The sequence below is a fragment of the Mesoplodon bidens genome (genome assembly GCF_964165515.1).
Source record: "Mesoplodon bidens genome assembly, chromosome: 15".
Taxonomy (NCBI): Eukaryota; Metazoa; Chordata; class Mammalia; order Artiodactyla; family Ziphiidae; genus Mesoplodon; species Mesoplodon bidens.
Genome location: NC_138171.1, coordinates 37,770,598 through 37,794,427, shown reverse-complemented (window position 1 = coordinate 37,794,427; position 23,830 = coordinate 37,770,598). Strand labels below are relative to the sequence as shown.

At 48.0% G+C, this 23,830-nt stretch overlaps 1 protein-coding gene across 1 annotated transcript; it reads left to right on the top strand.

Annotated features, from left to right (window-relative positions):
• Positions 1-16,855: 16,855 nt before the first annotated feature.
• CLDN3 (claudin 3) lies at positions 16,856-18,729 on the top strand. Its single transcript, XM_081256505.1, has one exon. The coding sequence runs from the start codon at positions 17,701-17,703 to the stop codon at positions 18,361-18,363; it is 663 nt and encodes a 220-aa protein (XP_081112631.1). The 5' UTR covers positions 16,856-17,700; the 3' UTR covers positions 18,364-18,729.
• Positions 18,730-23,830: the final 5,101 nt, after the last annotated feature.

Below are 23,830 nucleotides of genomic sequence, written 5' to 3'. Positions count from 1 at the left end.
CAGTGAGAAGCCCATGCACCACAATGAAGAGCAGCCCCTGCTCGCCGCAACTATAGAAAGCCCGTGAGCAGCAACGGAGACCCAATGCAGCCAAAAAATAATTAATTAATTTAAAAAAAAAAGAAACTCCAACATGCTGGAGGAAGTGTTGGTTAGTACAACAATTTTAGAGAATCATTTCGCAATATCTGGTAAGGTGGATGACGTATATACATTATGACCCAGCATTTCCACTTCTAGAGAAACTCTCAGGTATGTGTACCTGGAGGACTAGGACATGTGTCACATCTTGTTTGTAATAGAAAAACAATTGGAAGCCATTCAAATGCTCACAAGAGAAGAATGGATAGGAATTGTGACATAGTCACACAATGGAATGCTCTACAACAATGAAAAAAGAATAAACTACTGACATGCACAACAACATGAGTGGACCTCACACACACTGTATTGAGTGAAACCAGGTACAGATGAGTATACACTGTGATTCCACTTATACCAAGGTCAAAAATAAACAAAAGTAATCAATGGTGACAGGAGTTAGAAAGTGGGGAGAAGGATGGGGGTGGGACACCAGGAAACCTTCTGGGGTTATAGAAATGCTCTGTATCTTGATTTGGGTGGTAGGCGCATGATGTGTTCAAACGTAAAAATTTCAAGCTGTACCTTTAAGATTTGTTCATTTCAAGGACCTCAGTGAATGAGGTCCTTTTTGAGGTCCTTTTTTTTATGCCTCAAAAAAAAGAAACTGCGGACTTCCTTGGTGGTCCAGTGGTTAAGAATCTGCCTTCCAATTCAGGGGACGTGGGTTCGATCCCTGGTCGGGGAACTAAGATCCCACATACCGTGGGGCAACTAAGCCTATGTGCCGCAACTACTGAGCCCTCATGCCACAACTAGAGAGAAGCATGTGCGTTGCAACACAGAGCCTGCGCACTACAACTGAGACCCGACGCAGCCACAACTAAATAGATAAATATTTTAAAAAACTAAGCAGGATTATAATTAAAAATAATAATAATGAGATGCAACTTGACATCCACGGAATGACAAAAAGTCTGATGCTACCAAGTGTTGGCAGAGATGTGTAGCAATAGGAACTCTCTAATGTGCTGGAAGGAGTGTATAATACTAACAGGCAACAATTTTCGGGAATCATTTGGCAATATCTGGTAAGGTGGAAGGTGCATATACTCTATGATTCAGCAATTCCACTTCCAGAGAAACTCTCACACATATGCACCTGGAGGCATTTACAAGGATGTATGTCACATCTTTGTAATAACAAAACAGTTGGAAATAATCCAAATGCTCATCAAGAGGAGAATGGATATAAACTGTGACATACTCACACCATGGAATATACACAGCAGTTACAATGAATGAACTAAAGCTTCCTGTATACGTTTCAAAGACATAACACCATTGAATAAAGCAAATTGCAGAATGATGTGTACAGTATCAGACCATCCATGTAAAAATGTTTAATATGCAAGAAGTTCTATGTATTGTGGATGAATATATACCTAAGTAGCAAAACTATGCAAATCTGAACAGGAAGATGCCATGTCAGCTTCAGGATTGTGTTACCCAGAAGAAGAGAAGTGAGTGGGATAGGAAAGGGGTACAAAAGGTCTCCAGCAGAATGTAACAACTTGCTAACTCTGAGTGGTGGGGTCCCATGGGTATTTTTTATATTATTCTTTGTACTTTCCAGGTTTTTTTGTTTGGTTTTTTTTTGGGGGGGGGGTTTGGCCACACCGCACAGCTTGCAAGACAGTTCCCCAGGCAGGGGTTGAACCTGGGCCATGGCAGTGAAAGCGTCAAATCCTAACCACTAGACCACCAGGGAATTCCCCTCGTAATTTTAAAAAACATATTCAAAGGGAAGAGGGCAATTTTACAGTCTGGCTGCAAGCTGGTGGGCTTCCATCTTGGTTTCTGCAGCTGATCCCGGACTGTGCCTTCCCTCCTTCACTCCACATTTCAGCTTTGGCAGCACCAGCTGGGCAGCATTCTTCTCCCACAGAGATGACCAGCCCTTGGTGGTCCTGCTTGGGGTGGTGGTGGTCTTCTGTGAACATTTATCACTGGTGATAGCAGAATGCAGACATCCAGGAGGGTCCCTGAGTTCTACACAAATTGCCCATGCTCCCCTCCAGTAACTGGGACTTGATTTACCCTCCGTGGTCAGAGTCAATCATCTCAGCCATTGTAGTGATTCCCTTTTGCCTGTTCTTGTAGGGGGACAAGGAACACAAAACAGTCAGGAGGCTTCCTCCCTTCCAGCGCAGTGGGCCTGTTATCATGCAACACCCCAGGGGAGCAATTAACTCCACAGAGTTCAGGAAACAAAACTCTTGACAGTGGGTCATTTGGTGTACTTCAGGGTGATGCCTCCCCCATTTTTGCCCCTCAGTTCCTGGATCCTTAAATAACACTGAGATCCTGGAGATTTAATGCCACACAGGCTTGGTGTCCCATTTACAAAGCATGATCTAGAAGTACATAGGAACCCCCTAACCCCCACCCCACCGCTGAATTTTTTTTTGCTGTGTTGGGTCTTCGTTTCTGTGCGAGGGCTCTTCTCTAGTTGTGGCAAGCGGGGGCCACTCTTCATCACGGTGTGTGGGCCTCTCACTATCGCAGCCTCTCTTGTTGCGGAGCACAGGCTCCAGACGCACAGGCTCGGTAGTTGTGGCTCAGGGGCCCAGTTGCTCCGCGGCATGTGGGATCCTCCCAGACCAGGGCTCGAACCCGTGTCCCCTGCATTAGCAGGCAGACTCTCAACCACTGCGCCACCAGGGAAGCCCCCACTGTTGACTTTTTTTAACATATTTTAAATTTTTTATTTATCAATTTATTTATTTTTGGCTGCATTGGGTCTTTGTTGCCGTGCGCGGGCTTTTCTTTAATTGCAGGGAGCAGGGGGCTACTCTTCGTTGCGGTGCAAGGGCTTCTCATTGTGCTGGCTTCTCTTGTTGTGGAGCACGGGCTCTAGAGCGCAGGCTCAGTAGTTGTGGCTCACGGGCTTAGTTGCTCCGCGGCATGTGGGATCTTCCCGGACCAGGGCTCGAGCCCATGTCCCCTGCATTGGCAGGCGGATTCTTAACCACTGCACCACCAGGGAAATCCCCACCATTGACTTTTTTTTTTTTTTTTTTTGAGGCACGCGGGCCTCTCAGCGTTGCGGCCTCTCCCATTGCGGAGCACAGGCTCCAGACGCGCAGGCTCAGTGGCCATGGCTCACAGGCCCAGCCGCTCTGCGGCACGTGGGATCTTCCCGGACCGGGGCACGAACCCGCATCCCCTGCATCAGCAGGCGGACTCTCAACCACTGCGCCACCAGGGAAGCCCCCCCACCATTGACTTTTGAAAGATGTCAAAGTTATCAAAATATGTGGTCTACCACAAGTCAGGTGAAAACCACGTTCCCTCTCCTCTCCTCACAGCCCACAATTGGTCCTAAGCAAATCTTCTAGAAGCTGCACCCCCCAAACCACTCTTTCACTCCCAGTCTAACGATCTCTGTTCCTCCTCTGCCCATCGCAACACTTTATCATGTGTATCTGCATTGCCTTTCTTCCAGCAAGCAACTCTTCCTACTTATATTCAATAAGGTGGGAGGGGGTGGGGCAAACTTGGTGCAATTATTGAATCCTCTTTAGCAGGCCAGGGGAGGAGGAAGTCTGATTACACACGTGTTCTGTCGGCAGGAGAAACAGCACGAGGTGTAAGAGCATTTGCAAGATGGCCGTCCGAGCTGCCACGCTGTTGTCTCCCAGGTGGAACCACAGCTGTCTTCAAAGGGCCATTTCATCCCCCCTGCAAGGTCAGATGCTTCTAGATGATGGGGTTCATGATAAGAGCAGGACTCCCAGGACATCACCCCATACTTCTTTTGCTGTAATGCAACTTCTAGATCAGAAACAATATTGCAAGATTCACTAGAACAGCAAATGAGGCATGAGTAAGTTCATGAATAGTAGTACTGGCAGAAGCATGATGCTCAAGTAAAACAAATCCACATCTCAAATGGGCATCTATCGATGTATGGACACACTGCTGATATCCTCACAACAGGAGTCTGGAGTGATGGCAGTCACATTAGGTTGGCTGGCCCCTAAGGAAGGACAGTGCCATATTGGATTCAGGATTGGTGCTACTTTGCGGCCAGAGGCCACTGGGGTCGGCCTTGGTGAGAGAAAGCCCTATGTGGACTCCCTCCCTGCCGCAGTGGCCGCCACAGTCACAAGGCCATTGAGCAGGGACTGGGCTGTCTGGGGAAGAGGCTGCCTGGTACCCATAGGGCTGCTCATCAGCCAACAAAGATATTTGAGCTCCTTCAGCAGCAAGACTCTTCTTTCGGTTGGAGCTCAGAGTCGGGGCACAGAGTGCCACGGGACTGCCCTGGCTGGGGAACGTGGCCTCTGTCAGTGATAACACGGGAGGCACTAAGGGTTGAATAACCTCTGATAGAGCCCTATCTTAAACCAACTACGCTCTCCTTGGGCCTCAGAAACTGCTTTGTTTAACTTTGTGCTGTTTGCATGAAGATATGATAAGGTTCCCCAAGGTTTAAATAAACTTAGAAGTCAACAGAGTCCATTACCCTCCGTTCCGGGGAAGGGAGGCTTAGTGAGGTGAAGACACAGTACAGTGCAGGGGCTGGGGGCTGGGGTCTCACATGCCTCTCTCCTGCAGTGCCCCCAGCCCCACCCTATCCCAGCTGAGCTTCCCTGGGGTTTCTTTCTTTTCCTTTTCCTTTTTTCTCATTCTGGTTGCCAGTAGGAGACCCAGGGCCAAAACACTAAACTACAAAGGCTAAGCCAGGGGTCTCAAACTCAAGTGGTTACAGGGGCCGAGCAGGTAATGAATATGTGTACAGAGAACCAGGTGAAAGAAAACAGGTGTGTGTGTCAGGGGAATTCCCTGGTGGTCCAGTGGTTGGGACTCCACGCTTCCACTGCAGGGGGTACAGGTTCGATCCCTGGTCCGGGAACTAAGATCCTGCATGGTGTGGCCAAAAGAAAAAGAAAGAAAGGAAGGAAGGGAGGAAGGGAGGAAGGAAGAAGGAAAGAAAGACAACAGTTGGGGGACTGACTCCTGAGAAGATGAAATAGACATACGTGTTCCTATTCCTTCTGCCAAGTACAGCTGAAACCCCTGGACTTTATAGATAAAACAGGCATGAGAAGATTGAAAGGTGGAGGGAAGGCAGACCAACTCGGGACCTCTGGACCCAAGGACACATGATGCCCTCATCGTTGTCACCAACCTGCTGCCCGCCCTCAGACTCCTCGTAGCTCATGATGAGTGCCACAGCTTTTCTTTTTCTTTTTTCTCCCAGTTTTATTGAGTTATCATTGATATAGGCACTGTACAAGTTTAAGGCGTACAGCATAATGATCTGACTTACATACATCGTGAAATGATTATCACAATAAGTTTAGTGAACATCCATTATCTCATATAGACACAAAATTAAAGAGATAGAAAAGAAATATATTTTTGCTTGTGATGAGAACTCTTAGGATTTATTCTCTTAACAACTTTCATATATAACATACAGCAGTGTTCATTATATTTATCATGTACCTTACATCCCTAGTACTTATTTATCTTATAACTGGAAGTCTGTACTTTTGACTGCCTTCTTCCAATTCCCCCTCCCCCAATCCTGCTCTGATAACCACAAATCTGATCTCTTTTTCAGTGAGTTTGGTTTTGAAATATAATTGACCTACAACACTGTATTGCTTCCTGTTACACAACATAGCGATATTGCTTCTTGTTACACAACATAACCATTCAATATTTCTATACAATCGGAAATGACTACCATAATAACTATACTTAGAATATATCACCATATAAAGATATTACAAAGTTATTGACTATATTCCCCACACTGTACATTTCATACCCATGACTAATCTATTTTGCAACTGGAAGTTTGTACCTCATAATCTTCCTCACCTATTTCTTTCCTCCCCCCAACCCCTTCCCCTCTGGCAACCACCTGTTTGTTCTCTGTATCTATAACTGTTTCTGTTCTGTTACATTTGTTCATCTTTCATTTTTTAGATTCCACATATACATGAAATCATACAGTATTTGTCTTTCTCTGTCTGACTTATTTCACTTAGCATAATACCCTCTAGGTCTATCCATGTTGTCTCAAATGGCAAGATTTCATTCTTTTTAATGGCTAACGTTCCATTGTATGTATATACTATATCTTCTTTATCCATTCATCTATCGATGGGCATTTAGGTTGCTTCCACATCTTGGCTATTGTAAATAATGCTGCAATGAATGTAGGGGTGCATCTATCCTTTCTAATTAGTGTTTTTGTTTTCTTCAGATAAATATCCAGGAGTGGAATTGCTGGATCATATGGTAGTTCTATTTTAAAATTTTGAGGAATCTCAAAAAATTTTTTGAGGAATCTCCATACTGTTTTCCATAGTGGCTGCACCAATCTACATTCTCATGAACAGCATGTGAGGGTTCACTTTTTCCACATCCTCACCAAAACTTGGCATTTGTTATCTTTTTAATAATATCTATTCTGACAGGTGAGAGGTGCTATCTCACTATGGGTTTTGTTTTGCTTTTTGTTTGTTTGTTTGTTTTTAAGATTTTTTTGATGTGGACCACTTTTAAAGTCTTTATTGAATTTGTTACAATATTTCTTCTGTTTTATGTTTTGGGATCTTGGCCACAAGGCATGTGGGATCTTAGTTCCCCGACGAGGGATCGAACCCACACCCCCTGCATTGGAAGGCAAAGTCTTAACCACTGGACTGCCAGGGAAGTCCCCTCACTATGGTTTTGATTTGTATTTCCCTGATGATTAATGATGCTGAGCATCTTTTCATGTGCCTGTTGCCCATCTGTATGTCTTCTTTGGAAAAATGTCTACTCAGATACTCTGACCATTTTTCAGTCAGGTTTTGTTTGTTTGTTTGTTTGTTTGTTTTTTATGTTGAGTTGTATGAGTTCTTAGTACATTTTGGATATTACCCTCTTATCAGATATATTGTTTGCAAATATCTTCTCCCATTAACTGGCAACCTTTTCGTTTCCCTTTGGTTTCCCTCACTGTGCAAACTTTTTAGTTTGATGTAGTCCCATTTGTTTATTTTTGCTTTTGTTTCCCGTGCCTGAGGAGACATATCCAAAAAAATATTACTAAGACCTATGTCAAAGAGCTTACTGTCTATGTTTTCTCTAGAAGTTTTATTTATTTATTTATTTACTTACTTACTTACTTGCTTATTTATTTATGGCTGCATCGGGTCTTTGTTGCTGCCCACAGGCTTTCTCTAGTTGCGGCGAGCCGGGGCTACTCTCTGTTGTGATTCGTGGGCTTCTCACTGCAGTGGCTTCTCGTTGCGGAGCACGAGCTCTAGGCGCGCAGGCTTCAGTAGTTGTGGCTCGTGGGCTCTAGAGCGCAGGCTCAGTAGGTGTGGCGGACGGGCTTAGTTGCTCAGTAGCATGTGGGAACTTCCCGGACCAGGGCTCGAACCCATGTCCCCTGCATTGGCAGACGATTTTTTTTTTTTTTTCTTTTGCAGTACGCGGGCCTCTCACTGTTGTGGCCTCTCCCGTTGCGGAGCACAGGCTCCGGACGCGCAGGCTCAGCGGCCATGGCTCACGGGCCTAGCCGTTCCGCGGCATGTGGGGTCTTCCCGAACTGGGGCACGAACCCGTGTCCCCTGCATCAGCAGGCAAACTCTCAACCACTGCGCCATGAGGGAAGCCCTGGCAGGCGATTCTTAACCACTGCACCACCAGGGAAGCCCTCTCTAGAAGTTTTATGGTTTCAGGTCCTACATTTAAGTCTTTAATCCATTTCGAATTTATTTTTGTGTATGGTGTGAGAAAGTATTCCAGTTTGATTCTTTTGCATATAGCTGTCCAGTTTTCCCAACACCATTTATTGAAGAGGCTGTCTTTTCCCCGCTGTATATTCTTGCCTCCATTGTCATAGGTTCATTGTCCATATAAGTGTGCATTCATTTCTGGGCTCTCTATTCTTTTCTATTGATCTAGGTGTCTGTTTTTGTGCCAGTGCCCTGGGTTTTCTTTCTCCCTCATGTATCCCAAACATGGAACTGAAGATGTAGGCAAGTGGGAGATACCACTGGACAAAGACCAAAAAACTCCAATAAAAGTCTGCTTTCTCCAGTCAAAAAACCAAGAAAGAGGCAGCCAAAATGACAGAAAACTTTTGGACAATAACCATTCTAGGGGAATTTCCTGGCAGTCCCTCCAAAAGACAGTAACACTTCAAATCAGCCTTATTATGGGGTGACAGATTTGGGGCTCTTAGAGATAGTGGTAGCTAGAAGAGTGATACTTCATCCCTGCAGTGGTTTGTTTGGGGGCGGGGTGAGGTGGGTAGAATGCAAGGAGTCATCAGCTGGAATGACCCTTGACCCTGCCTTCAGCGCCTACACAGTGCCTGGCACACAGTAGGTGCTCAATAAATATTTTTCAGCCATTTGTGGGTAGTGGGGGTTAAGGACTCCGCACTTCCACTGCAGGGGGCGTGGGTTCAATCCCTGGTCGGGGAACTAAGGTCCTGCAAGCCATGCAGCACAGCCAAAAAAATTTTTAAATAAAATTTTAAAATAACCATTCTATATTAGGACAAACACCAGAGAAGAAACCGTGGCCTCACCCATACCCACACCACAAAGGCCAATGGGGAGCCTAGGTATGAAATATGAAAACTTTTTTCAATTAAAAAAATTTAATTACAGTATATTATAACACAGTAGTACAACAGGACTCACTCACATATTCATTTGACAAGTATTTACTGAGTGCCTGCCCTCTGCTAGGCACTATTCTACTGCTAAAAATAAAGTGGTGAAGCATACAGACAAGGTCCCTACAGTCATCAAGTTTACATTCTAGTGGACACCACTTTTGAACAGAAATGACTAGAAAAGCATCTTGAAACGTATAAAACCAGATGTCAATAATGGTATCTTTAAATGGATGGGATTATAATTTTTCTAATATCCTATTCCATTTGGACCTTCCTGTATAAGTAGGCATTGCTTTTAAACTTTAATAAATAATAGCCAAACTTGGGAATTCTCTGATGGTCCAGTGGTTAGGACTCTGCACTTCCAATGCAGGGGGCACGGGTTCGATCCCTGGTTGGGGAACTAAGATCGTGTATGGCGCAGCACCCTCCCACAAATAATAATGATAATAATAGCCAAACTCAGCCAATCAGGAAATATATATAGATATGCATTTATTTATTTACTTATATAAATAAATAAAATACAAAAGGTTTTCCTCTCTTCTTGAGTTTTCTAATTATGTTTGACAGTTGAAGCAAAAATCACAACACTGTCTGATGTGGTTCTAAATATATAGAGAGGAAGTGTTTAAGACATATCAGCATGATAAATCGGAGAGGGTAAGGGACATAAAGGGAGGTAAGTTTTCTATACTTCTCTTGAACAGGTAAAATGATGACACCAAATAGATTGTGGTAAGTAATACACATATAATGTAATATCCAGAAAAATCACAAAAAAAATGCTGTATAAAGTGGTACACTCAAAAACATTATAGAGGGACTTCCCTGTTGGTCCAGTGGTTAAGACTCCACGCTCCCAGTGCAGGGGGTCTAGGTTCAACCCCTGGTTGGGGAACTAGATCCTGCATGCAGCAACTAAGACATAAATAAATATTTTAAAAAGAACAAACACTATAAATAAAATGGATTTCAAAACTGTTCAAGTGGGCTTCCCTGGTGGTGCAGTGGTTGAGAGTCCGCCTGCCAATGCAGGGGACACGAGTTCGTGCCCCGGTCCGGGAAGATCCCGCATGCCATGGAGCAGCTAGGCCCGTGAGCCATGGCCGCTGAGCCTGCACATCCGGAGCCTGTGCTCCGCAACGGGAGAGGCCACAACAGTGAGAGGCCCGCGTAACGAAAAAAAAAAAAAAAAAAAAACTGTTCAAGTAACCCACAGGAAAGCAGAAAAAAGAAAACAGAAAAAAAAAACAAACAAATGAAGAGAGCAAACAGAAAACAAAAAGTGAAATATCAGACTAAGCTTTAACATATCAGTAATTACATTAAAATATAAATAGTTTAAATACAGGCATCCCTCAGAGATATTGCAGTTTTGGTTCCAGACCACCACAATAAAGCAAATACAGCAGTAAAGTGACTCACTCATATTTTTTGGTTTCCCTATGCATATAAAAGTTATGTTTACACTATACAGTATTCATTAATTGTGCAATAGCATTATATCTAAAAAACAATGTACGTAACTTAATTTAAAAATACTTCATTGCTAAAAAAGGCAATGAGCCTTTTTTATGAGACTCATGAGCCTCATGAGTCATAATCTTTTTGCAATAGTAACTTCAAGGATCACTGATCACAGATCACCATAACATAATAATAATGAAAAAATTTGAAATATTTCAAGAATTACCAAAATGTGACACAGAGACACCAAGTGAGCGAATGCTGTTGAAAAAAGGCACCAATAGACTTGCTCAGTACAGGGTTGCCACAAACTTTCAACGTAAAAAAACACAATATCTGCGAAGTGCAATAAAACAAGGTATGACTCTGTATCAATTAAAAGAAATTATCAGAGTGCTTAAAAGCATGACCCAAATATATGTTGTGTACAAGAAACTCACTTCAAATATAATAACATAGGCAAGGTAAATGGAAAAGGATATAGCATGAAAACAATCAAAGGAAAGTAAAAGTGGCTATATTTGTATGACATAAACTAGACCTCAGAGCAAAGTAAATTACCAGAGACTGAGAGGGACATTATGTAATGAAAAAAGGGTCAATCTACCAAGAAGACATAGTAATCCTAAATGTGTATGCATTATCAAACAACAAAACTGCAAATTATGAAGCAAAAGCTGACATAACTAAAAGGACAAATAGACAAAACCACAATTACAGTTGGAGACTTTAACACTTCTCCTGCAACAATTGATGGAACAACTAGATGAAATATAACAAAGTTATAGAACTCAGTGACACCATCAACATACAGGATCTAATCAACATTTATAGAATACTCCACTCAACAACAGCAGAACACACATTTGTTTAAAAAGCCCAGATAGGGCTTCCCTGGTGGTGCAGTGGTTAAGACTTCGCCTCCCAATGCAGGGAATGCAGGTTCAATCCCTGATCTGGGAGCTAAGATCCCACATGCCTTGGGGCCGAAAAAACAAAACAAAAACAGAAGCAATATTGTAACAGATTCAATAAAGACTTTAAAAATAGTCCACATCAAAAAATCTTTAAAAAAATTTTTTAATTAAAAATTAAAAACCTAGATAGACCATATCCTGGGCCAAAATGAAATCTCCACGGATTTTTTTGTTTTTTGGCTGTGCTGCTTGGATTGCAGGATCTTAATTCCCCCACCAGGGATTGAACCCAGATTCTGGCAGTGAAAGCGTTGAGTCTTAACCATTGGATGGCCAGGGAATTCCCTCAACAAATTTAAATTAATTGGAATCATATAGTATGCTCTCTGACCACAATGGAATCAAACTAGAAATCAATAACAGAATGACAACAGGAAAATCTCCAAACACTTGGAAACTAAACAGCACACTTCTTGTTCCATAACTCAAAAGGCAGCCATAGGTCAAGGGAAATTTTTTTTAAATGCATTGAAATAAGTGAATATGAAAGTACAACATATCAAAATTGTAGAACATAGATAAAGCAGTGCTAAGAGAGAAATTTATAGCACTAAATGCATATATTAGAAAAGAGGAAAAGTTTCAAATCAATAATCTACACGCCCACATCAAGAATTTAGAAAAAGAAGAGAAAATAAACCCAAAACAAGTAGAAATAAGAAAATAATAAAGAAAAGCAAAAATCAAGGAAATTGAAAATTGAGATCAATGAAACAAAGGGCTGGTTCTTTGAGGAAAAAAAAACTGGTAAAAATGACAAACCTCTAGGTGACAAAGACTGACCTTTAGCTGACAGAGAGAGAGAGGGAGAAATACAACTTGCCAACAGAAATGAAACAGGAGCTATCATACAGACCCTACAGATATCAAAAGGATAATAAGAAATATTATGAACACACATAAATTCAACCACTTAGATGAAATGGTCCAATTTCTCAAAAAACACAGCTACAACAATTCACTCAGTATGAAATAGATAATTTAAATAGACCTGTAAGTATTAAGTATTTGTAATTTTACAACTCCCAGAAAGTAATCTACAGACCCAGTTTTCACTGGAGAATTCTACCACATTAGTCAAGGTTCTCAAGAAAAACAGAACTAATAGACTATATACAGGTACGCATAATAGAAGATTTATCATAGGAATTGGCTCATGCAGTTATAGGGGCCAAGAAGTCCCACAATCTGCCATTTGCAAACTGGAGAACCAAGAAAGCCAATGGTATAATTCAGTACAGACTGCCCACTGGGGAGAGGTGGGGGCCAGGCTGAGTGTGCTGGGATGGGAGAAAGGGGAGGATGCCATCACTGCAGTAGGGGAAAGGCAGGCCTTGGGGACCTGATGGCTACTTCTGGGGGGCTGAACACTGGGTGGGAGATGGGGAACAGGCTAAACTCCTAGCTGGGGGCACTCTTCTTTCAGTTCCTCTTTTTCTAGCCCCTTGCTTCTTGGAGTTACACACACACAATTCACCCCAAACACACCTAGTCACCTCCACCAGCCAAATCCTTCTCTACCAGCTCCTGCCCAACCTCCTCCTACGGGAAGCTCTCCTGGACCAAGACAGCAACAGAACTCCCCTTCCTATGGTCATTCAGCCCTAACTGGAGGGACTTTGGAGCATCAGTCCCACCTTGGCTCATGCTGCTGTTTCTAGACAGGAGGCTCAGGAATGGAGGAGGGGGAGACAAGCATTGTGCTTGGAGCCCCCAAGCCTCACCCTCCTCTCACCAACTCCCACATACTCTCCATTAAAAAACAGCTTCATCCCACCCTCATTCGCACTCTCTGGGAACCCACATACCACACGAATACACACTGCAGCCCCCGCACCCCGCACCCAGCACCATTGTGGTTTCTAACAGCTTTATTGATACAATTTACATACCATACAACTCACAATTTAAACTGTACTATTCAATGGTTTTTTAGTATCGTCACAGAGCTATGCAACCATCAACACAATCAATTGTATCAATAGAACATTTTCATCACCCCAAAAAGAAACCCTGTCCCCATTTAAGCAGTTAGTCCCCATTTCCTCCCAACACCACCACCCCAGCACCACCACCTATCTACTTTCTATCTTTATAGATTTTCCTACTCTGGATCTTTTTTTTTTTTTTTTTTTTTGGCTGTGTTGGGTCTTTATTGCTGTGCACGGGCTTTCTCTAGTTGCGGCGAGCGGGGGCTACTCTTCATTGCTGTGCAGAGGCCTCTCATTACAGTGGCTTCTCTTGTTGCGGAGCACGGGTTCTAGGTGCTCGAGTTTCAGTAGTTGTGGCATGCAGGCTGTAGAGTGCAGGCTCAGTAGTTGTGGCACACGGGCTCTAGAGCTCAGGCTCAGTAGTTGTGGTGCTCGGGCTTAGTTGCTCTGTGGCATGTGGGATCTTCCCGGACCAGGGCTCAAACCCGTGTCCCCTGTATTGCCAGGTGGGGTTCTTAACCACTGCGCCACCAGGGAAGTCCTGGATCATTTTTATAAATGAAATCATATAATACGGAATCCTTTGCAACTGGTATCTCTCACTTATAATGTCTTCAAGGTTCATCCACGTTGTAACACATATCAGAACTTTATTCCTTTCTATGGCTGAATGATATTGCATGTATAGATACACTCCTTTTTGTTTATTCATTCATCAACTGACATTTAGGACATTTCCACTTTCGGGCTATTAGGAATAATGCTGCTATGAACATTCGTGCACAAGTTTTTCGTGTGAACATACATTTTCATTTCTCTTGGGTAAATACCTAATAATGGAATTGCTGGGTCATATGGAAATTCTACCTTGTGAGGAACTGTCAGAATGTTTTCAAAAGCAGCTGCAGCATTTTACAATGCCACCAGCATTGTCGGAGGGTTCCAATTTTTCCACATCCTCTGCAACACTTGTCATCATCTTTTTGATTCTAGCCATCCTCATAGGTATGAAGTTTTATCTCTGTAGTTTTTTTTTTAAGATTTTTTTGATGTGGACCATTTTTAAAGCCTTTATTGAATTTGTTACAATATTTCTTCTGTTTTATGTTTTGTTTTTTTGGCCACGAGGCATGTGGGTTCTCAGTTCCCCAACCAGGGATCGAACTCACACCCCCTGCATTGGAAGGAAAAGTCTTAACCACTGGACCGCCAGGGAAGTCCCTCTTTGTAGTTTTGATTTGCATTTCCCTAATGACTAATGTTGTCAGATAACTTTTCATGTGCACCTTGGCCGTGTGTATGTCTTCCTTGTCTACTCAAATGTCTACTCAGATCCTTTGACCATTTTTTTAATTGGGTTATTTGTCTTTTTATTATTGAGTTGTAAGGACCATGGACGATATTGAGCAAAACGCTGATTGAAGCTATTTGCCCAGCGTCCCTGAAGTTTGGCCCCTGAGCAAGAAGCTTTCTGTCTTGCTGGCTTCATCTCCTCACAGCCCTGCTCGGCACATCCACCTCATTCAGGCTCAGGAACAAGGTGCCTCTTCCTGCCCACCACCCCCCTAACCCAAACCCAAGCAGCTCAGAGCAAACCCCTCTTCACAGATGAAGAGACCGAGTCCAGGTGGGAAAGGACTTGCTCAAGGCCACAGGACTGATAAGAGTGGAACTGGACTCCACCTTAGGTCTGTCCAACTAAACCCTCCACCTTCTCCACACTGTTTCTCTGCCCACTGGTTTGTCTGACCCTGGCTGTTTTCTGGTTTGCAGCACACATATGTTTCCTCCATTCTCATCAATGCCCTGTGAGGTAGGTCATGTAGGCATCAGTCTCCTCATTTGGCAGAGGAGGAAATTGAGGTTAAGAGAGGGGACCTGACTTTCCTCAGCCTCGCAGGTAGCAAGAGACAGAGCTCAGGGCAAAACCAGCAGGAAGCCCACTCTCAGGACAAAAGCATGTGATTTCAGGCGCCCACCCGATACTCAGCCACACTGCCCAAGTGTTCTGCCTCTCCTCCGACCCAAAGCCACGCCACTAACCAGGAAACTGCAGCAGCCAGCAGTCACTGGATGGACCTGGGCTTCAAGATCTTGCTCCATGGCAGCCCCCACCCAGCACCAGCGGGGCCCTCTCGCTGGGCACTCCCAGCCCTGCCCAACCCAGCCCCAACAGGCCCAGCCCAAGACCTTTGCCCCTGTGAGAAGTAGGACCCTTGTTTCCATGGGCCTCTGGCCCTGTTTACCTCACCCCAGGGCTTGGACCCTTACAGAGGAAGACATAGGCTGCATGCCTGTATTTGAGAGATGTGGGGCAAACCAGAAAAACCCCTAGGCCCGGTTTGATGAGGTTTCTCATCTCGCCTGGAAGTGCCCTAGGTTCCAACTAGATTCCAAAGGCACGTGACCCATTATCAGTGTCTCATTATCAGTCATTTATGCCAGGAGGAGGGCCCCCAGGCAGACAAGGTTGCAGGAATGCAAGAAAGTGATGTTTTTGCATGAACTTTCTAAATCAACTTTCTCTTGAGGACCCAGCACTCTTCTGGGCACTGGAGATACGGCAGTTAATAAAACCAGCAGAAACCCTTGCCTGTTTGGGGACCTTCTGGATGTCCCAGTGGAGCTGACATACTAGAGCAGAGAGAGAGAGAATAAAAAATAAGTAAGAAAAATATAGAGTATAATGCACGGTGTTAAATGCTAAAAAAGAATGTAAAGTATAAAAAGGGGACAGGACATAGTGGGGTGAATAGCTGCAATTTTATTTATTTATTTGGCCACACCACGTGGCTTGCAGGATCTTAGTTCCCCCACCAGGGATTGAACCTGGGCCACTGCGGTGAAAGCAGGGAGTCCTAACCCCTGGACCGATGGGGAATTCCCAGCTGTGATTTTATTTTTTGATTTTTAAAAAATAAATTTATTTTATTTATTTACTTTTGGCTGCGTTGGGTCTTTGTTGCTGCGTGCGGGCTTCTTCATTGCAGTGGCTTCTCTTGTTGCAGAGCACGGGCTCTAGGCACGCAGGCTTCAGTAGTTGTGGCACATGGGCTCAGTAGTTGTGGTTCACGGGCTCTAGAGTGCAGCCTCAGTAGCTGTGGCACACGGGCTTAGTTGCTCCGTGGCATGTGGGATCCTCCCAGACCAGGGATGGAACCCGTGTCCCCTGCATTGGCAGGCAGATTCTTAACCACTTCGCCACCAGGGAAGTCCCAGCTATGATTTTAAATAGTGTGGTTAGGGAAGGCCTGGCTGGGAACAAAAACATGGAAGGTGAAAGGAGTGAGCCATGTGGTCTCTGCAATGTCCCAGGCAGAGGACACGGCAAGAATGGGGGCCCTGAGGTGAGGGGAAGTGAGGAAGGTGGGGGACAGACCTTCCAAGGCCAACTCTGTAGGGCTCTAAGCAAGGCGAGGGATAGCCCAGGTGTGGGAGCAAGGCCATTGCAGGTAATGTCTCTGACTTCCCACTTTTGCCTGGATCAAACCTCTTTCACCACCGTTTCATTAAGGTGGATCCCGGTTCTGACTCCCCGCCCCCAACCCCGGCTCAGCGGGAGAGAGAACCAGGGCTCTGTGAAGGGAGGGGACTCAATGGAGGTGGCTCTGGGAGGGGAGAGCAGCTCAGCTAAAGGGATCAGGGTCACTGCGAGTGTTAAGAGCTGAGAGCTGGAGAGGGGCTAGAGAATCTGAGTTCAGCACTGGCTCAGAGGTGTCTTCTGGGCGCCTTTGCAGGTGGTCCCTGGCTTCCGAATCCAGACGTCCAGGGCTGGCAACCCCATGGCCCTGGATCAGGCCGGGATCCTGCGCTGGGAGCGCTGCCTCAGAGGCCGGAGGGACTGAGGAGCAGGTGCGCAGCTCCCGGGGCAGCGGCCCACTCTGGGAAAACAGCCGCGGCCACGCCCACAGTGGGCCCTCTCTGTCCCCGCGGATACCTGGCAGCTGGCAGCGCCCTCTTCCTCACGCCTCCCGTGCCAACGGCGCTGAAAATGCGGGGGAGGCGGAGTGTCCAGCACTTTGTGCTTTTCACCACACACCCCGTAGAATTCGTTTCCGAGCAGTGGGGAACCAGGAGCGAGGGGCGGGGGCGCAGGTCTCGGCCCCGCCCTCTCTTGGCACCCCCCATCCCCGAGCCGTGAGCCACTCCTGGCCAAGTCCTTCCTCCCAGGGCGCTTAGTGAAGGTGGGAAGAGGGGCCACGTCACTGTCCCCAGGCCCGGGAGAGGGCGGCTCCGCCTCTCCCTCCCCCGCCGGAGCCCTGGGCCCGGATCGAAGACTAACCTGCCCCAGCCCAGGGCCAGCCCAGTCGCTGCCGCCCGCCTACAAAGCCACAGGCAGGTGCAGGCGCAGCCGCTGTGCGAGCGGGCAGAGCGGACCCTTTAGGGCGCGCGCCATCCGTGTGTCTTTCCGTCGGTCCATCAGTTCGGGCGTCAGTCCGTCGGCGCACCGCCGCTCCCGCCCAGGCCCCAGCGGCCCCGGCCCCTCGTCGTCCCGCACCCGGAGCCGCCCTCCAGTGACGGCCTTGGACCGGCAGCCATGTCCATGGGCCTGGAGATCGCGGGCACCTCGCTGGCCGTCATGGGCTGGCTGGGCACCATCGTGTGCTGCGCGCTGCCCATGTGGCGCGTGTCGGCCTTCATCGGCAGCAGCATCATCACGGCGCAGATCACCTGGGAGGGCCTGTGGATGAACTGCGTGGTGCAGAGCACGGGCCAGATGCAGTGCAAGGTGTACGACTCGCTGCTGGCGCTGCCGCAGGACCTGCAGGCGGCCCGCGCCCTCATCGTCATCGCCATCCTGCTGGCCGCCTTCGGGCTCCTTGTGGCGCTCGTGGGTGCCCAGTGCACCAACTGTGTACAGGACGACACGGCCAAGGCCAAGATCACCATCGTGGCGGGCGTGCTCTTCCTGCTGGCCGCCTTGCTCACCCTCGTGCCGGTGTCCTGGTCGGCCAACACCATCATCCGTGACTTCTACAACCCCTTGGTGCCAGATGCACAGAAGCGCGAGATGGGCTCCGCCCTGTACGTGGGCTGGGCGGCCGCGGCGCTGCAGCTGCTGGGGGGCGCACTACTCTGCTGCTCGTGCCCGCCGCGCGAGAAGAAATACACGCCCGCCAAGATCCTCTACTCGTCGCCGCGCTCCACCGGCCCGGGCACCGGAACCGGCACAGCCTACGACCGCAAGGACTACGTCTGAGTGAGCAGCCGCGGAAAGCCTCTACCACTCCCACGAGCTGGCGCGCCCACCAGTACTGCGTGCGGCCTTGCATCGGAAACCAGCCCACCCAGATGCCAGGCAACTCTCTCGCTGGACTGGGAGGGGACCTCCCGGCGCCCCCTTCCCCAGCTGCCACCCCTCCTCGGGCCGGGGAGCGGGATTGCGGAGCCCAGGGGCCAGCCAGCATGGACCAGGAAACCTTGCCCCTCTGGAGCGCGGAGCTGGGGTGACTGCCGCTACTTGTTCGTCCCGTCGGGCTGCGGCCTGACAGCCCTCGTTGAGCAGGGACCCGCAGTCTTGAAAAGGGCCACTTGTTATTTTTCAATAAAAACCTTTCGTTTTGCAGTTGCCTGTGCCTCCTTGTCCTGAGCGCGGACAGGCCTCCACCTCCCTGCAGAGCTCTCCCCGCAAGGGCTGGCCTTGGCTGGATTCTGCTCTCCCACCGCCCGGGATGAAGCTTAGAGAGGGACGGAGTTTCGGTAGCCGAGAAAGTGGGGTTGTAAACTGAGCTGGGTGCTCACTAGCTAGTTGGTCCTTTGGCCTGTTCACTGGGGATTCAGACGATGAAGCCCCAATCTGGAGGGGCAGGCATGAGCACTTCCGGGCATGGGGGAGGTGGGAGGAGGATGTCGGGGACCCCCTTCTCCAGGGTTTGCGCCTGGAGCACCGGCCCTCCACAGCGCCCCCCCCCCGCACACCTGAATCTCCCCTGTGGTGTGTGAAAGAGCACATTCAATGCTATGATTTCATATTTGGGAAAGGAGAACAAAAAGATCTATTGTTTTGGTAAAACACACCACCAAAGGAAGCTGAGTGGAATCTTCTCACCAAGAGAAGAGATGAGAGAGGGACCTCATTTTCTTCCTGAAACCCTTGAGGGAGGGAAAGAGGGGGGGACTCAGAACTCTCTGGTGACATTCTAATGCTAAGGTAAACAAGGCTGGAAAGCACTAGTGTCTTGGAGAAGGTGTAAGAGGTTCAGGCAGTGGGAAAGGGGGCTGGTGTCCAGAGCCAGGAAAGTGGGGTTCCAATGGCTGGGTAGATAGCAAGGTGAGGGAGGAAGTAGCAATGGGACCCTGGGCCCAGAAGAGGCCAAGTCATGGAGAATCTCGTGTGCAGAATTACAGATTTTGGACCCTAATCTAATGTTATGGGAATCATGGAAGGGGCGTACCTGGTCAAATTTACACTCTAAAATAACCTCTCCAGCTGCCCCTGCAGAACTGGGACTCAAGGAGGGGGATGAAGGCAGGAGACCATCTTAGAGGCTGTGCAGCTATCCCCGTGTAAGATGATGCAGCCCAGAAATAAAGCAGGGACAGTGGGATGGGGGACCAGGCCTGATGGGGAGGGGGTGTTGTAAAAGAAGCAAGATGAGCTGGGCTGGAAAACCATTTGGATATGCGGTGTGAGGGAGTGGAAAGAGCTAGGATAACCCCAATTTTCTGCCTTAGGTCACTGACTGGCTGGTGGTGCCATTTACCAAAATAGGATCACGTTGCTGGGGGAAGATGATGGTTTCAGTTGTGAGTGAACAGAGTTTGGCAAGCCTGTGGGACCTCCAGGCAGAGACGTCCAGGTTGTGACAGGACATACATAGAGATCTGGAAGTCAGGAACAGTAAACCTGGCTGTTGTTAGCATATATAGGGCAACCGAAACCAGGGAAGTGGATGAGGTCAGTCTAGAAACCAAAGAGAAAAAAAAAAGAGTTTCAAGAAGGCGGGCGTTGGCAATGGCATCTGAAGCTGCGGAAGTCGTCAGGCAAGAAGAAGCCTGAAGATTAAAAACAGCAGGATGGTCACTGGCGGCCTTAACTAGAGGCGCGGGGGCAGATGCAGTGGACAGAAAAGTGAGTGGGAGATAAGAAGCAGAAACAGAACATGTAGACCAGGCGTCCTAGAGGTTTGGGGAATTCAGGCCAGGAGAGCCACTTGCAGGGGAGCAAGGGTCACAGAACAGGTATTTGGGATTGTGGAGGCTTGCAATTATTTCGAAGTTATTGTATCTCGAACTTCTTGGCCTGCAGCAAAGCGAAAGTGAAAGGCCCCGGGGGCAGGCAGATTTTTTCCATAGAATGCTTCACATAGCTCCCAAAAAATTCTCTTCTAGTTAAGGAACAACAGACATGTTTTTACCCTTTATGACCCAAGGAAGAGGAAGTAGGTTACCATGAACAGTAAGAGTACCCTGGCTTTAGATCTTTCATTCTCTGTGAGATTCCAGGAAAGGGCTTGGGGTTGCCATTACTCTCTCTCCAACCCAGTCCCTTTGGGAGCCAGTCTTCTAGCCTGGGGGGAAGGAAACAGAATGACATGGAATATGAAGGTGAGGGGGGCTGCTAGTAATGGACCCTAGGGAGAGCTAGAGGGAGGGGATGTGGGCTCGGGGCAGGGGGTGGGAGGGCTCCATGGGGAGGCCTCAGGGGAAGGGGGCTTAGCCACGGGGAAGTGAGGGGAGGGAGCCCAGTAAGAGGGAAGGGACTCAGAGAAGGGGGTCAGTGAAGGGGAGGGGGCTCCGTGGGGGGAAGTGTCAGAGAGGGAAGAGGCTTAGCAGTAGAGGGGGAGGGAACTGAGATGGGATTTGGGGGTGTAGGCAGAGGACCAAGGGATTGCATCTGCCTTCACCCACCCCCACAGTCTCTTGTTCAGTGGAACCAGGGAGTCAGGTTGGCCCAAGCCAAAACTGAGGGGCACCAGGTGGCTTCTTTGTCCCAGAGGGCCCTGCAGGCAGGAGCGAGGTTATTCATTTACCACCGGCTTCAAGAGGGCAGCCTGGATGCAACGCCTCCCAGCCGCACTGTGGCAGAGCTGCAGCCTGAGGCTCTGAGCCAGCCAGCCCACTGTGGTCCATCCCCAGCACACCCGTCAGCTCCCCTGAGCCAGAGAGATGTGGCAGAGAAGGTAGACAGACCCAATCAGATCCTCAGGTGGGGTGAGAAGGGCTCCCAGGCCTCAGACCCTCCCCTGGCTCCCTAGGCTCTCCCCAAGCCTGGGCTCTCCTGCGCTCCCCTAGTGGGTAGTGGTGAGGTATCCTACCCCATCCTACACCCTCCCACCCCAACTCGCACACACATCCTTGCCTGGCTTCAGGATCTCTCCTAACTCAAACTCTTCTTATTCTTTCTGGAGTTTAGGGTCTAAACAGAGGGGGTAGAGTTTGCAGCCTAGAGACCACAAACTGAGGAGGGTCCCACGTGAGGGGTCCCAGGAAATCTTGAGACTTCTAGAGAAGAGAAAGGCATTTGGTGTGACTGGACTAGGAGTCAGCTGGGATCCTCTCCTTTCCCTGTGTGACTCGGAGCAATTTCCTTCCCTTCTGAGTCTCAGTTTCCCCATCATTTCAACATAGGGCTTGGACCAGATGATCCATGAGAGCCCCTGTAACTTGTCTTTTCCATCCCCATTTTTATCCTTCTCACCCCCTGCATAAGAAAATTAGTCAGAACCAAACTGACCAGGTAAACAGGGCAGTTCACTCTCTGAGTCTCAGTTTCCTCATCTACAAAATGGGTATGATAATAGCACTGAGCTGTGTTGAGGATTAGCTGAGCCATCCTCCGGATTCCCATGCAGTCTAGTTTCACCCCGTCACAGCACATACTACACTATGTTGTGGTTCTGTTTCTTGTGAGATATCCCCTGCAGAAGGTCATCTCCCAAGGTCAGGGGCACTATCCTGAGCTTCTCTCTGTCTGCAGCACCCAGTACAGGCCAGCGCTCATTTGTGCTCCTGTCTATATGCAGGAGTAGCACCTGGCACAATGCTAGGCACACAGTAGAACGTCAGTTAACTTGAGTTGGTATCGTTAATATTTTGGGGTATTCAACCAGGCAGGAGTCTGGGAACATGAGGGAGATGGCTGGGTCATGAGAAAGTCCTTGGATTTCTTCAAAATCCACAGACCCTGGAGCCCCCTGCCAGGCCCCTGGGCTCTGTCCCACCCCACCTCCCACTGTTGTGCTGCAGGCTGCCCTGGTCTTGCCACACCTGTTCTAGCTCTTCCTCCTAGCAAAACTAGAAGTCAAGTGTTTTATCAAACAAATACAGCATTTATTGTGGCTCCCTCGAGGTCTGCGGCAGGCCTGGAGGGACAGACAGTACCTTCCTTCTCCCTCCCCTGCCAGGGTTCCATTCAAGGTCATCCTTGCCAAGACAAGTATGCAATGCAGAGGAGGTGAAGAGAGAGAGAGCGCATTGGCCCTACTGAGGGACCTTGGACAAATCACTGGCCACCTCCCACTCTCCTGTGTAAGAGAAGTGATGTTGTCCCTGCTCTATTTGATCTCTGTAAGAACCCTGCAAGGTAGGCATTACACGATGAGACCACCAAAGCTCACGAGCTGATGAGGCTGGGCTCCAGGCTCTGCCACCTCCTGTCAATTACCAGCCTGTTATTATTTCTAGATACGTCCACTTCTCTTCTTCCCCACTTGTACCACCGATTCCAACCAGGCTATCACCATCTTTCTGTAACAGCCTCAAGAGGGTCTCCCATCTCCAGACTGCCTCTCCCTACCCTCAACCCTGCTCAGTCCATTTCCAAGCCATTTGGAACAGCCAAGTGACACAGTCCTGCATCTGGCCATGTCACTCCCCTATTTAAAATCCTTCCAGTCCCCCAAGCCAACATGGCTCTTAAGAGCCCCCCCAGACACCATGGCATGCCTAAAGAGCCCCTACAAGGGCAGAGCCTTGCTTGCCTCTCAGTTTCTGCCTGCACTCTCCGCATTGCCCCACTCTGCCTCCCCACCCCAGCCTCCAAGGCCCAACCCAACTAGACAGCCTTCCCTTCCTCAAAAATCGTGCTCTCTGGACCCTCAATACAAGTCATTCTCTCTTCTTGGCACAGTTTCCCCATCTTCACCTCACCGGTCTTGGGAAGCTTAGAGGTCACTTTATATCCCTCATGCTTCCCTGACACCCAGCCTATTCCTATAGGGTCCTGGGCATCCCGGGCAACACCATAGCATTTGTCCCTCTGTGTCAGAATCACCTATTTTTTTTCTTTTCTCTCTTTTTTTTTTTTTTGGCCGCGTTGGGTCTTCGTTGCTGCGCGCAAGCTTTTTCTAGTTGCGGCGAGCGGGGGCTACTCTTCGTTGAGATGCGTGGGCTTCTCATTGCAGTGGCTTCTTTTGTTGCGGAGCACGGGCTCTAGGCACGCGGACTTCAGTAGTTGCAGCATACCGGCTCAGTAGTTGTGGCACCCGGGCTTAGTTGCTCGGCAGCATATGGGATCTTCCCTGACCAGGGATCGAACTCATGTCCCCTACATTGGCAGGTGGACAGAATCACCTCTTAACTTGTCTTTCTCCTGCCCTAGACTATCAGCTCTGTCGCGGAAGGACCTAAGCATCCTGTTCACCTTTGTATGCCCCAAGCCTAGCAGAATGCCCAGCACAAAGCTGATACTCAATAAAGAAGAGACAAGTTAATGTCCATGGTGC